At 53.0% G+C, this 14,839-nt stretch overlaps 1 protein-coding gene across 1 annotated transcript; it reads right to left on the bottom strand.

The window, feature by feature from the left end:
• Positions 1-5,814: 5,814 nt before the first annotated feature.
• Positions 5,815-8,738, bottom strand: LOC134389060 (keratin, type I cytoskeletal 16). The gene is made up of 8 exons (XM_063112493.1): positions 8,165-8,738; positions 7,636-7,718; positions 7,344-7,500; positions 7,068-7,229; positions 6,851-6,976; positions 6,336-6,556; positions 6,185-6,243; positions 5,815-6,033 (listed from the first exon to the last, which is right to left on the bottom strand). Exons 1-8 carry the CDS (start codon positions 8,684-8,686, stop codon positions 5,930-5,932), a joined length of 1,434 nt encoding a protein of 477 aa, XP_062968563.1. The 5' UTR covers positions 8,687-8,738; the 3' UTR covers positions 5,815-5,929.
• Between the last annotated feature and the right edge of the window lie 6,101 nt (positions 8,739-14,839).

Here is a 14,839-nt window from a genome sequence, read left to right as displayed (position 1 = left end):
AGAAGCCTGCTCTCAAGAAACTTGCTTATCAAAGCACAGAGGGAAAATCACCATATGTTCTCTCTCATAAGTGGTAGCTAGGAGATAAAGAAGAAAGGAAAGAAAGACCACAGTGGTGCATTGGACGTGCAGAGGGAGAGAACATAACTAGGAATACAAAGTGGAGTGGGGGAAAGGGGGATGGGGAAGGAGATCGGGGATAATTGGGTAGGGGACATGGGGTATAATCACAATTTGTGGTAATGGACATGCTGCCCGTGTGGATCTGGCCATCACATCTTAGGCACAAGTGGTGACAATTTGCTTTGTATGCCATGAATATTCATAACCAATAAAAACAAAACAAAACATTCAAAGAAATTAAAAATAAAAATAAAAGAAACTTGCTTATGAGAATGTTCCATGGAGACCAGAAAGAGTAGAGACTTCTAAGCCAAACCTCCATGGCTTGACTCCACAAATCTTTACTGTGTCCCTGATGCGCTGGGTACTGTCTAAGGGTTGTTGGGGACTAGCAAAACAGAGTTCCATTTGTGTATATTTTTCAGGGAGCCGTCAGAAGATCTTAAACAACAAACTACAGCAGTGGGAAGACAAGCATAAGAAGTTGCTTATCTCAGACACTACAGGGACGCTGAGCTTTTTATAGCTCTCAGAAACAATGGGCCCAAAGAAAGCAATACCTTACCAGCTCACCACTCATTCATTTACATCAGCAGATGCATTTTATGGGCTATCATTAATTCTCACTCTAGTCATTGTTTTAGCACTGTATGCAATTATCTAAAACAATATTTCACAAACTTTGACAGCAACTCAAGCGTAAGGAAGCTGAGGGTGTGTTCAAAACAGACAAGTCACAAGGAACATTGAGAGTATTCAAACTGCTCGTCTCAGTGCTAGGATCTTTGGAAATGGGAAAGGCCACCAAAGAGCTAAATGCACTTTGATTTGTGACTTGGACCTTAGTTTGAAAAATCCAGGCAGCCAGACATTTCCAGATGGAAAAGCTAATTCTCTTCTTGAAGGGGAAACTCACATTTCTGCCTAAGATTGTCCTATTTAAAAGGGACTCATGATTTGTTTCCACAAGATACAGCAATGAACAGGAGAAACGTGATTCCTGCTCTCAGAGAATTTTAGCTGTGAGACCCAAGAAAAGTTTTTTCCCCCCTTAGTTACTCTGAACCTCGGTTTCCTCATCTGTCAAGTAGAGGCCTTTCTCAGGGAGATCCCCAAGGGTCCACTGATTAGAGCTATGCACTCAGTGATACCAGCAAAGATAGCCCTGTCAAAACAGCTCACACACCCAGGTAAAGGGTATTGTGCATCTTCTGTTCTGATATCTCATTACTAAAAACTCATGTGCACCAGCCCAGGAGTTTCTTTGTAACCCAGGCCAGGACTATGTCTCTGTATAAGGGTCCTTCTAAGACATCAGCTTTAAAAGTGACAGATAAATCAATCTACAAAAGAGGTTTTTAAAAAATAATATTCCAAGTTGGAGAACATGAAAGGCTTTGAGCCGATCAAAGGATGTTAGAGCAAAGATGGCACCTGTTCAGAAGGAGACCCTATTTCTGACCCCATTTTGAAATAGACACTCTCACTCCCTGCTGGCAAGCCATGCGTGCAATTGGCACTGCTTCTATTTAAATCAATTTGGCAAAGTAAATCAAGAACCTGAAAGCATTTGTATCTTCTGACCTAGTAATTATACTTCTGGGAATCTAGCCTAAAGAAATAATCCAAAATATTTGTAGGCGTTTTATGCAGAAACATGTTCATTGTTCAATTATTTTCAATGGCAACCAAAAAAATTTTTTAAAAAAACAACAGTAAAAACAGCATTAAAAACGTATAACACTTTTAATAACACAGGAAATACTTTTATTAGAACACCTTTAATAACATGGAAAAGTGTTTCTCTTATATTAACAAAAATTGAATGTAAAATGGTAGAGACATTCAGTGTAATTGTAGTTGTAACTGTAACTCATAATATATATAAACATATTTCATTTATATGAAAGAAACTAGTCAAAATGTTATTAGTGGTTACCTTTCGGTATTGGGATTTGGGATTCAGTCTGAGTCATAGACTCACCCTCTGGCCCAAGTAGCCCATCAGGGTTGATAATCAGAAAAAGGGAGATGATTGCTGAATACCCAACATTGGTTATGCATTACAGAATAATGAGTTAGGATCAGCAACCCTGAAAGATGAATAGGATTTTGCACATGAAGCGAGGACTTTGGTAAACTGGCAGACTAAACATGTGGTTTATCTTCACCTGCTAAAAACAACTAAAATTACTGTAGAGGGATAAAATCCACATGGACAAAAAGAAAGAGAAAGGAAATTATAGCACAAAATTTTGGAATCTGGAAAACAAACACAAAGAAAACTCAGTGCTTGCACAGGGAGAAGCCAAGAAGCAAGCAAATCCACACATCAGAACCTGAAAGTCTCTGGAGTGGGAGGCACAGGGTACCTTTGAGAGTGGGGAGCAAGTGGGCTAGAAACTGGAGGATGGGTTAGAAGTCTGTCAAAAAAGCAGGGGGGTCTCTATATTTTCTCACTCCCTCACCCATGTGATGCCAACCACTCCTCCTTTATACCTTGAAGAAATGGGAGCTTACTCTGGAGAACTTATCCAGACAGACTCTGAACCCCTAAACACCAAGCAGGGCCAGGGGGTGGAGTAAGAAACTGAAACCAATCAGAAGATTAACTGAGACTGAGACCCTCTCAGTCCCTCTCCCTGACACAGCTTCTAGAAAGCTGGTAGCTTTTACAACCCAGACAGGACATTAGAGACCTCCTTTCTAAGGAAGACCCTACCCAAGAGGAAAGACCTACAGGTACTGACATCTGGGGGCCCCCAATGAGACAGCTTATTCTTCACCAGATTATTATATAATGAGACCCACCAAGGGACAAGCTCCCCTGCTGTATACACACATACTCACACACTCCAGTCAGTTTCCTAGTGACTTACTCTTAAATATAAATGACTGGCAAGGACCACCAGACATTTGAGCAAAGGCTCTGGCATGAAAAATGGAGACAAGACAGGCAGGAAAAAAGGAATTCAGAGGAAACCGAGACGATGACAGAAACAGAAGAATTGCTGGAGCCACAACGAATAGGCTCAAAGAGACAAGAGAAAATATTGCATCTTGAAACAAGAACAACACTACTAAAAAATATCCAGAGCTATTGGATACCAAAAATACAGCAGATTTTTTAAGACTTGAAATGATAGAAAAGATAAAGATAGAAAAGATAAAGAAATTTCTCAGAAAGTAAAAAAAAAAAAGACAAGTTAGACAGAAAATCAAACAGAATGCATAGTATAAAGAGGAGCTCCAGAAACAAAGAGATTGGAGGGAGGAAATCATGAAATAAGAAAATTTGCCAGTTGGATCTCCTCCCTGGCCAGCTGCCAAAAAAAAAAAAAAAATGAAAGGAAGAAAATTTTCCAGAACTGAAGATCATTCAGTGGACTCCCACACTGGAAGGTCTGCTGATGTCCAATCCAATGGATGAAGACACGGCTGTATCAAGGCAAGTATGTGTGGTACTTCAGCCTGCTGGAGAGACAGAGAACTGGAAGCTTCTAGGGAGGAGAGTTGGGATAAGATAGTACAGAGGAACTAGGGTCAAAATGGCACTAGACGTCTCAATAGCAACACTGAGAGCCCAGAAGCAGTGAAACAATTCCTTCAAATGCTGAGAGAAAAATGCTCTCCAACCAAGAATTCCATACCCAGCCAAACTATCAGTCAAGAGTGAAGGTAGACTAAAGATCTTTTCAGATAGAAAAGGTCTCAAAAAATTTAACCCCTATGAATCCTTTCTCAGGAAACTACTAGAGGATGTGCTTCACTAAAACAAAGAGGGATAGGAAGGAAGGAAGGAAGGAAGGAAGGAAGGAAGGAAGGAAGGAAGGAAGGAAGGAAGGAAGGAAGGAAGGAAGGAAGGAAGGAAGGAAGGAAGGAAGGAAGGAAGGAAGGAAGGAAGGGAGGGAGGGAGGGGAAGACATGGGATCCAGAAAACAAGAGATGCAACAGAGAAAAAAAAGAGATGCCCAGGATAGCGGTGAAGGGAGATTCCAGGGTGACTGCTGGGCAGCAGGCCCAGGGAGCAGCCAGAACCAAATGGAACAGGAGAGGGGGCTCCAGAGTGGACATCTTCAAGAGGATGAAATTAATGGAGCACCCAGGATTTTCTCATAGGAAGAGGAGACATACTTCTGGCAGTGAATTAGGGAACAAATTAATGATAGATACACAGAAAACTTAAGCAAATTGAAAAAGCGATATTTATTCCAAGGAAATTTAATGTAGCATAAAACATGGTTCAACTGTGAATAATATTTCAATAATCATAATAATGTAAACATTAAACATTTATCTAACCAAAATATGAATATATTGAGAAGGTGGGAAGAAAGAAAGTAAGGAAAAAACCGGGAAGCGCAATGCTATGTAAGAGAGCTAAATTCCTATCCTTCAAGCAGGAAGTCAAGAGATTAAAAACTAAAAATGAAAAATCAGGAAAGAGCAGTATAAGCCTATAATTTAGACATAAGGAGGGATACCAAAAGAAACAGCTAAAATTGAAAGTGGGTGGTGGAAATGGAGGAGTGGGATCCAGCCTGGGGATGGCTCTTTTCTATGAAAAATCTCATGGTGTTATGCACACATAACTTTGGTTTTTTAATTTAATTTTTTAGATATGGAAGGCATCCAGGTAGAAGGGTCAGTGAGTGGAGGTGTGAGCCATGCAGTTAGTCAGGTAGGGCTGACTCAGGGGCGGCAGGGCTGGAAGGGCAGGAGGACGACAAGGCAGAGCTGCAGCAGCAGGGCCCAGTGTGCAGGGGGAAGGCGACTGTCACAGGCTGTTGCACAGGAAAGTCCTGATCACTTCCTTGTTCTGAATCTTGACCACATTCTTGTGGACAGGTCAGTAGGTGGAAATCAGGAGTGGGAGAGATGGACAGCAAGGGGCCCCAGTTAGGAGACTGCACCCAGTTCTCGGGAGAGAGGAAGAAGGTCTGCATGTGGAGGTGGCCGTGGGATACAGAGGGTATGGGTGACAGATATCTTCTAGGGCACTCGTCAGCACTCAGTTAACCAGCTACAAGGAATAAGGAAGAGGAACAAGCTGACGGGAGTGGTGAGGGGGAGCGGTCCAGGAGAAGAAAGCTTTCCTTTCTGACCACAGACAGCATCTCCAAGGCAGAAGTCTCTCCCTTCCACCTTCCAATACAGAAATCATCATGTGCGGATATGGGGAGCCCAGGGGTCGTGTTAGGAGCTCAAGCTTTGGAGTCTTTAATACCTAAAAATACCTAAAAGATGGACTGGTGGTAAAAGAAAGGCATTGTCTTTGTAGCCAGACAGGCCTGAGTTTGAATCCCAATCATGCCAGTCACTGTCTGCGTGGTTTTACGCAAGTTACTTAATCTCCCTGAATCCCGGGGGTTGTCAACTCACAATGGGCCTGACCGCGCCCCCTCACAGGTTACTAGGAGAGTGTGATAGAAGAACTTCCACAGAATGCCTCCCGCACATGTGTCTGTCAGCACGTGCCCTTCCTGCGCCCCCCTCCCACTCCCGTGTGGCACGAAGGTCTTCTAGGAAGACCCTTCCAGGTCTTCTGAGATTTGTTCCATTTCCTGCATCTCTCAGGCTGCGGGGCTCCAGAAGCATTCCTGGGAGGCACCATCCACTCCCCTCCCATCAGTTCAAGAACAGAAATCACACAGGTTTGCATCAACCAGAAAGTCAGCTTTATTAGCCCACCACCAGCGCAGGGGGAGGGGAGACAGCTGGGAACCGTGCTGGGAGAACAGAGCCCTGACCCAGGCCTTCAGGAGCAGCAGCTGGCGGGTGGGCAGGAGGCTCTGGGGGAGGCAGCTCAGTGCTTGGAGCTCTGGCCCTGGCTGAAGCTGGACGAGGCCTGCTCCTTGAGGATGGGTCGGGTCTGGCGGCTGGAAGAGGACGAGGAGGACGAGGAGAAGACTGTGGGAGAAGAGAGAGGAGGTGAGAAGGGCTCTGGGGGCCAAGCAGCCTCCAGGACAGGGAGGAAGAGGCTGTGGGGGAAAGGGCTTGGCCCCCACCCTATGGAAACAGGCAGAGGGGCCTCAGTGCCTGGGGACCTCAGGAGCCTTACCCTCACGGGAAGAATAGGATTGGCCAGATGTGTGCTGGGAGGAGGGGAGGCTGTGAAGACTGAAAGAGACAGACCATTAGACACATGGTGGGGCGCAGTGAGTGTGCAGTGGGGGCATGAACTCGGGGTGGGGGGGTGACCGGGCACTCACTGGGCATCCTCGCCCTCCAGCAGGCGGCGGTAGGTGGCGATCTCCTGCTCCAGCCGCGTTTTCACATCCAGCAGGATCTGGTACTCCTGGCTCTGCTGCTCCATCTCACAGCGCAGCTGTGCCAGCTGCTCCTCCACACTGCCGATCAGCCCCTGGATCTGCGCCAGCTGCACGCAGTAGCGGCCTTTGGTCTCCTCCAGGCTGCTCTCCAGGGATGCTTTCTGCAAGTGGGAGAGTCAACATACATGGTCACTCCTGTCCCTCCAAGTCTCTGGGCATGTTTCCTGAGAGATGCATGGATTTTCATCCCAGCTGGGGTACGGATGGGCTGTACAACATGGAGAAAAGTTATTCCACCATGCTGGGCCTTAATTTTTCCATCTGTTTAAAATTTTCCATCTTAAAATTTTCCTACTCCTGGGAAAAGAAAGTTGGAACTAGATTGTGGCACTGTTGAGGTGGCAGTGGCTATTACTGGTGACTTGGGGGCTGCAGCTGGGCCAGGTCCCTCATACCATGCTGAGCTGGGACTGCAGCTCGATCTCCAGGCCCTGGAACACCCTCCGGAGCTCAGTCACCTCGCTGCGCCCACTCTGTATCAGTTCGCTGTTAGAGGCCACTTCTTTGTTTAGCTCCTCAGTCTGAGATGGGAAAGAAGAGCAAAAGGTGTGAGATGCTCCAGAGGCCCCCTGGCTGGGATGTCTTGCAGAAGGACTGAGGACCCAGCCCCACCTTGCTCAGGAACCAGGCCTCAGCATCTCTGCGGTTCTTCTCTGCCATCTGCTCGTACTGGTCACGCATCTCGTTCAGGATGCGGCTCAGGTCCACGCCAGGGGCGGCGTCCATCTCCACATTGATGTCCCCACCGGTCTGACCCCGCAGGGCAAGCATCTCCTAGGAAAAGATGGCAGGAGGTGGTCAGCCCAGCTGAACCCTCTGCTGGCCCTACATGGATCTGGCAACCCCACTACACCAGCCTCCCACCCCCAAAGCCAGCAGCGACCTCACCTCCTCGTGGTTCTTCTTCAGGTAGGCCAGCTCCTCCTTCAGGCTCTCGATCTGCATCTCCAGGTCAGCTCTGGCCAGGGTCAGCTCATCCAGCACCCTGCGCAGCCCGTTGATGTCGGCCTCCACACTCTGGCGCAGAGCCAGCTCATGCTCATACCTGACAGGACAGAGTCAGAGAATCAGAAACATCCTTGGGGCTCCCAAGGCTCAGTGTCTGCTGGACCTCCTGGATGGACAGTCCCACCCCTTGCCCTCTGCCCTCTGCCCTCAGCCCACCATGCTGGCAACTCACTTGGTTCTGAAGTCATCGGCCGCCAGCCTGGCATTGTCAATCTGCAGGATGGGCTGTGCATTCTCAACGGTGGCCGCGATGATCTGGAGTGGAGATGGAAGGATAGGAGGCCTGGTCAGCCAAGGACCCTGCTGCTTGAGGGTGAAGGGTAGAAAGGGGAAAAGGAACCTCCCAAATCTGGGGGTTGCCTGGATGGCAGGTAAGGCCCTACACTCCCCCAGCTAGGCTGGGATGCCTTCTCCACCCAGCTCATGGTGTGTGGGATGCACCCACGTCTCCCACCACCCCCATCCTGGCCCAAGGCTGAAAAGCTGAGCTTGCAATGCAAAGAATCCTTGGAGGGAATGAGAGATTCAGGGTTCCAGCCCCAGCTCAGACACAGAGATGCTAAAAAGGGACCCTATGCTACCACTTCTCTGGGTGACTCTGGTCACTCCCCCAAGGTGCCTCAGTCTCCCTGTTTGTAAAATGGAATTTTTAGAGAGGTTTTCTAAGGACCACCACCACTCTATCCACCAGAGCCAACCACCTTGTTCCTCAGGTCCTCAATGGTCTTGAAGTAGGGGGTGTAGTCTTTGGCCTCGCTGGGCCGCTGCCTCTGGTACCAGTCGTGGATCTTCACCTCCAGGTCCGTGTTGGCCTCCTCCAGGGCGCGCACTTTGTCCAGGTAGGAGGCCAGGCGGTCGTTGAGGTTCTGCATAGTGATCTTCTCATTGCCAGAGAGGAGACCACCATCACCACCACCAAACCCACCACCGAAGCCACCACCGAAGCCAGCACCCAGGCCAGCACCATATCCTCCACCAAAGCCGCTACCTAGAGCACCACCAAAGCTGCTGCTGCTGCTGAAGCCACCACCGTAGCCGCTCCCCAGCCCGCAGGCTCCCCCGGAGGAGAAGCGGGAGGAGGAGACTGACAGGCCCCCATAGGTGCTGGGGACCCGGCAGGATCCACCGGCCAGGACAGAGGAGATGCGGCTGGAGCCACCCCCGATGCCACAGGAGCCCTTCATGGAGCTGGAGGAGGTGAACTGGCGGCTGCAGGTGGTCATGGTGCCCAGGAGGGAGGCGATGAGCGAGGGAGTTGGCTGAGAGAAGAGAAAGATGCTCGGCGGCTGAGAGAGGACGCTGTGACTGCCTCCAACCCCAGGAAGCTTTATATGCACCAGGGAAGGTGGGGCCTCCCAGCTGCTGACTCCAGGCTCCCCTCCGGATTTCATCACTCAGGTCCCGTCCAACTCCCCACTCTGGATTATTCAGCACAGGGTCGACTCACTTTGCTGTGTGCTGGTTCAGAGTTCCCACCCAGCTCTGGGGGTGTGGGGCTGAGAAAAAAACACAAACGCGAGTCAGTCGTGACTCAGGCTGGGCAGCCAGGAATCTGGCTCCTGTTCCCAGAGCCCGAGGGGCCAGTGGAGCCATGGCACAGGCGGCTTTGTGGCAGCCGCGTCCCCAGGCAGTGAGTCAGCCCTTAGGAAGGACTCCCTGCCCCACAGTGACAGCCTGGCTGAATGAGACCTCAACATTGCCATCCCAGGGCTGTCCTGGGATGCAGCTGTGGGAATCCTGCGCGCCGGCTCTGAGCAGGAGCTGGGTTCACGGCTTCACTTTGCTGTATGACCTGAGGCCTTTCACCTCTCCTCTCTGGGCTTGTCTCCCCTCAGTAATGACAAGACTAGACTAGGTGATCTTGGAGTCTTTTCTAACTCTAAAAATCCTATGACTTTCTTTCCCCTGTTGGATCTAATTCCAGTTTCAGAGGCAGCCTTTGAGCCCCCAGACCCCCAGAAGTGGTGTGTACCATAGAAACAGCATGCACTGTCGAGCCAGGCAGGTGGCAGCTGCATTCCTGCTCTGCCCCTTACAAGTGGCACAGCACAGGCAGGTCCTTTAGCTCTTCTGGTCCTCAGTTTTCTCATCTGTAGAAGGAGAGGACACACCCCCAGCCACAAAGAAACATGCATGAAGGAGCCCACTGGCCCTTGCCCACTGGCTAGCCCTGCCCCTCAACCTTCCCATCATCCTTTTCCCACCCAGCTGCCCCTTGCCTGCCTCTTCATGCCCACCTCTACACTCTGGCACCCCCTCTCCACCCCACACAGAGCCCTGCACCCACACTCCCACCTGACGATCACCCCCCAACACATGGTTCTTCCTCTCCACCTACTGCCCTCCCCTAATCATGGCACCCTCCTGTGACTGTGGTGGAAGGGTGTCCCCATCCTGCCACTGATGCTGTGCATCACTGCTGACCCCACCATGGGCCTCAGAGTCTCCCCACAGAAATGGTCCTGTCCAGGGATTGGTTTCCAGCAGTTTTCTCTTGTGTGACCACAGATTCCAGGCCAGGTGTAGCAGCTCCATTCATGCACTCGAGGAGACAGGAGAGGGCACCAAGACTCTGGTCACCTGCCTGCTCAGACAATGCACAGAGGGCCTGACACATCCGCACAGCCTGTAAGGTGGGCATGAGGTGAACATTATTCCTGCCACCAGTCCACAGATGAGGAGCTAGGGGGGCGGGTGGGCTGCCCAAGACACAAGTCACCTGGCACTGAGGTTTGAATGTCTTCCTGTCTGCTCCCCGCCATGCCAAATCCCCCATCCTAGACCACTCTCTCCACACATCTCAACGTTATGTCATTCTCTTGATCTTTGAATTAACTCTGCAGAGTGAGGAGGACAGAGGGAGAACCAGAGAGAGGTGGTGATTCACCCAGAGTCACTGCGCTTTAAGCTGAGGAGCCGGGTCGAGACTGGAGCTCTGGCCCCCTCTGGGCTCCCATGATAGCTGCAGGCAGGGGCCAGGTGTGTCCGATTTTCACCCACATCCTTCAGGGCCTGGTACAAGCTCTGCCCACAGCAGGCATGACCCTGGCTTGAGAGCCTGGTCCAGCACCGAGGGCTGGACCCAGAGACAGAACCTCCTTGGAGTGCTGTGGGGGTGACCCACGTGCTGGCCCCTGTCTGTTCTACTGTGCCTCTGTTGAGGTGAAAGGAGTCCAGGGAGGCCTTGCCTCTGCCTGAGCTCTGCTGGGCAGGAGATTCTGTGTCTCAGCATGACCAGGGCTGTGCTACTGTCACATCCTGTCCAGTCAGTCACTCGGCCCCCAGGGCTGAACAGAGCTGATGCACACACCTTGAGCCAAACCCGGGACAGGGAGCCTGATATTCCCCATCCCAGACTCCGGAAATGGGCAGAGAGGACCCTAGAATCTTGGACAAAATCCCTAGAGTGCAGATGTCAGGATGGGCCTGGAGTTCAGGTCCAACCACAGACTCCTCAGAACTGGAAATGGCCCTCAGGGTCACCAAAGGCCACCAAGCCCCAACCAGAGAGCATGAAAGACTTGCCCAGGGCTAAACAGCAGGAAAGCAGGAGAGCAGAGACTTGAACCTGCTGGGAACTCTTCATTCTCTGCCCCCAGTACTCACACACACACACACACACACACACACATGCGCACACGCACACACACACGCACATGCGCACACACGCACACACGCATGCACACATGCACACACACACACACACACAAACACACACGTGCACATGCACACACGCACGCACACATTCGCTTCCTTTCTGATTGGATCCCTGCCCACCCCTGGCCCCATTCTGGGAGGAGTCAGGATGGGATTACACACAGGTCCAACCCTAAAGGTCTGGGGATCTGTATGGGCTGAGAAGCCAAGGGAAGCTGCAAACCACTCAGCCAGTACCATAGATCACACACACACACCCTGTGCTCGGCACTCAGGGACTGGGGCAAGGAGAGGGGATGGTGACATAGCCTTGACCTTAGAAGAACTTATCATTTGACCTTGAAGAGAACACTAAGGCCAGGGAACACAGCACCTCGTGGCAGGAAACCCTGGGGTTGTTGGCCGGCCTGCCTCCCCACACCCTGCAGGAGGTGGGGGGGATGAGTGTTACCCTCCTCTTAGTTTCAGCAGTGAAGGACGGGGCTACCCACCTAGCCCTGACCCTCAGAAGGGTCCAGAGGGAGGCTCCAGCTAGGCCCAGGAGGATCTGAGTTGGCAGGGAAGGAAAGGGGGGCATGTCCTCTGTGCCAGTGAAGCGCACCTGCCCTGAGGTCACCAAGAGCCAGGACTGCTAAATCTGGTGGGCACAGAACACAGACTCCCACGAGCTGGCACCCTCCAAGCAGTGGATTCCCTCCCCCACCCCTGCCTCCTTACCCTTCCTTTGCCCCACTCCATCCCAGGTATGAAGTTACGTCATACCCAAGTAGGCCAGGAAACATCATTGGCCGGTGCCACGCCTCAACTTGCAAGGCTTCTCCAACCCGACTGATCATCAGATCCCGTGCAAATTCCCAGCCCCCACTCCAGCCCCTGCATCAGCATGGCTCAGGACAGGCCTGGTCATGGCCACTGGTTTACGAGCTCCCCTGGGGATTCCCAGGCTGGGAAGGCAGGAGACAGCCCAAGGTGCTGGGAGGGAGGCCACAGGGAGGCTGAGGGGAGAGAGGGGCTGCTACAGGACCCCAGCCAGAACCACAGCCTTCAGGGCAGGAGGAAGGAAGAGAAGACCCCCACTGAATCAGGACCAAGCAGCCTAGAGTCGGGGCAAGCAGGGGCGAGACCTTGGGCCAGCCCTTCAGCCTCTCTGAGCCTCAGTTTCCTTCTCTGGGAAATGAGGTAACAGCACTACTCACAGGCATGTCCGAGGATTAGAGGTGGAACAAAGAAAGCACCTGGCACAGACTGGTGGCCATCATTACATTTACTCAGTGAGAGTTTACGGCATACCTATTATGTGCCAGGCTCGGGACTGGGCACTCAGATTCAAAGAACAAGACAGACGAGCCCTCGCACACACAGTCTGGTGGGGAGAGAGAGTGGTAAAGACAATCCCAACACTGTGTGGTTGGCCACAGCAGGATCCAAGGGGCATGCAGGAGACAGAGGGGGCAGGGCCCCTGGGGGTAGGCAAATGCCACGGTCCAGGCTCTGGCACTGTGACTGGTCCCGACCAGGGGGAATCTGTGAGTGCCAGGCACCATTTAAGTGATCCTCTCCCCTACCCCATGTGTGATGCCCCCTTCTGAGGGTGAGGGTGTGACAGCCCCTCACTCTGTCTGCACAAACAAGGGGATCTTGAAGGAGTCCAAGGATCCATCAAGCTCAGGTACAGCCTTGGTTCTGTGCCCGGGGCAGAACACCCTGGCCCTGGTCTCTCTGTTCCCTTCAACCCCCCAAAGCCTGGGATGGCACAAGAGGCCCACACTGCACACGGGCCAAGGGAGCACTGTCAGCCCCGTGCTGTGCCCTGCTCACCACCCCTAGATTGGTGGCTCCTTGGGCCCCCGGAGGCAGACACTGTCCCTGTAGGCCAAAGCCAGTGTCTCCTCACTCCCCTGGACTCAGTACAGACCCAGGCACGGCGCAGTGCAGTGCCATGCACAGAGTGCCACCCACCAGTCCTCTTCCTATGGGGAATGCTGCCAGGTCAGCCCCTGCCAAGGTTCGGATGTGGAGGAAGAGTCCTAGGGGTGGGCTACCACGGGCTGGGCCTGACTGGGAATCAGGTGTGTGTGTCCATCATACAAGAGCGAGTGAGGTGGCCCCAAGGGCAGTCATAGACCAGCAGCTTCTGCCTCGCTGACAGGGACAAAACATTCTCTGCAGAGGGCGGGGGCTGTGGATAAACTGTGAGTCCCTCCGTGGAGTCCCACAGCTGGGTTTCCCAATGCAGCCCCATGTGCATGACCCAGCAGCCTGGGCCTGCTTGGGGCACCTGGACAAAGCCACCAAAGTTCCCCATATCATCCTCTGGGGACCACCCTCCCCAGCCTGGCAGCCGCTGCCTCTGCTGGTTCAGCTCTCTTGGCACACCTGAGTGCTCCTCCGTTACAGCCTCCTGAGCCACCCACCCACTCACTTTGTGGGAGGGGTACACTCTGGGGCTGTCTCCAGTCCTCCCCATACTCCGACCCCTCCTCACTTGCCTCATCCGTAAAAGTGACCCCTGGAGCCCGCAGAAGGGAAAGACAGCCCTGCCTGAGAGCCCGGGTGGGGCAGGAGGCGGGTCTTGGCCCCTTTTCCCCACACACATGAGGGGTCCACTCCCCTCCCACGCCCTGCTCCACCCCTGACACACCAGACTCGGGGGCAAGGGCTGAGTCACTGTTCCTCGGAGCCTCAGTGTCCACATCCACACAATGGGACGCCTCTCCCTAGACCCTCCCTGCTTCCTGGGACTGTTGCTCAGATAAATGAGATCACCCTCCGGGATGAGCCAACCTCAGCCCAGGGCTGGTTCTTCTTGTTGTGGCCCGATATGCGGCGGGGTCTGTTGGGAACAGTCCTCCCTCTTGCCCCCCATCCACACCACATTTGCTGCCTGGTTGCTGAGACGCTGGCCTCTGATGGGGCAGAGGCTGCCCCAGCGTGAGTCCTGCAGCTGCCGCTGTAGCCAGCCCGGGCTCCCCAACCCCAGCCGGCTGTCTCTCCTGTGGACAAGAAATTGCCACCCTGGGGTGTCAGACCCTTGAAGGGCTATTAGCTCCCACCCCTCATTTTATACTGTGGCTTCTGAGGTCCAGAGAGGGCCCATGACCTGCCCAAAGTCCCCACACCCCAGTTGCCACCACCCCCACCTGTCCGGCCCCTGGCCTCTGCTAGTCCCGAGGCCCCCCACCATGCCAGGCCTCAGGAGACTCTGGCCACTCCTGCCTCCTCCCCCCCTGGGCCCCAACCTCAGCCTCCAGGCACCAGGAGAGAGAGGGTGTTGGGAGGGCCCTGGTCTGATTCTGCAGCCGCAGCGACCACCACCACGCCCGCCCCGAGGCCAAGCAGTGAACTGGGGTGGGGGCACCCTCTTCTCATTAGCCTCTTTCACCCACCCCTCCTTGAAGAGAACCAGGAAGGCAGCCTGCCCCGCCCAGGGGACTCCGGATTGAGGATTTACTCAGAGGAAGACTTCCAGGGGTTGGGCTCCTCCCCTCTCACTGTTCCCGCAGCTGGCCCTCGCCTGCTGCCAGGGCGAATGGAACCAAAGCTCCCGGGTGGGACTGGGGCAGGACCACCCCTCCTCCCCTGCCCCAGGATGCAGTTTCCCACCCTCCTCACACTACCCTCACCCCCAGGCATGGAACCAAGGGGGGCCAAACTGCCAGGGAGAGTGGCACTGCTCCCAGGGCACAGCCGCCACCTCCTGAGCCACAGCTGACCGTCTG

This window comes from Cynocephalus volans, chromosome 10 (genome assembly GCF_027409185.1).
Source record: "Cynocephalus volans isolate mCynVol1 chromosome 10, mCynVol1.pri, whole genome shotgun sequence".
Classification (NCBI taxonomy): Eukaryota; Metazoa; Chordata; class Mammalia; order Dermoptera; family Cynocephalidae; genus Cynocephalus; species Cynocephalus volans.
Note: the sequence above shows the minus strand (reverse complement) of the source record. Positions and strands in the feature narration are given on the sequence as shown.

Coding starts and splice junctions, on each gene's coding strand:
- LOC134389060 (XM_063112493.1), bottom strand. CDS start 8,686: ATGACCACCTGCAGCCGCCAGTTCACCTCCTCCAGCTCCATGAAGGGC. Junction 6,977..7,067: donor AGGCCTGGTTCCTGAGCAAG/GTGGGGCTGGGT, acceptor TTCCCATCTCAG/ACTGAGGAGCTAAACAAAGA. Junction 6,557..6,850: donor TGCAGTCCCAGCTCAGCATG/GTATGAGGGACC, acceptor TCCCACTTGCAG/AAAGCATCCCTGGAGAGCAG.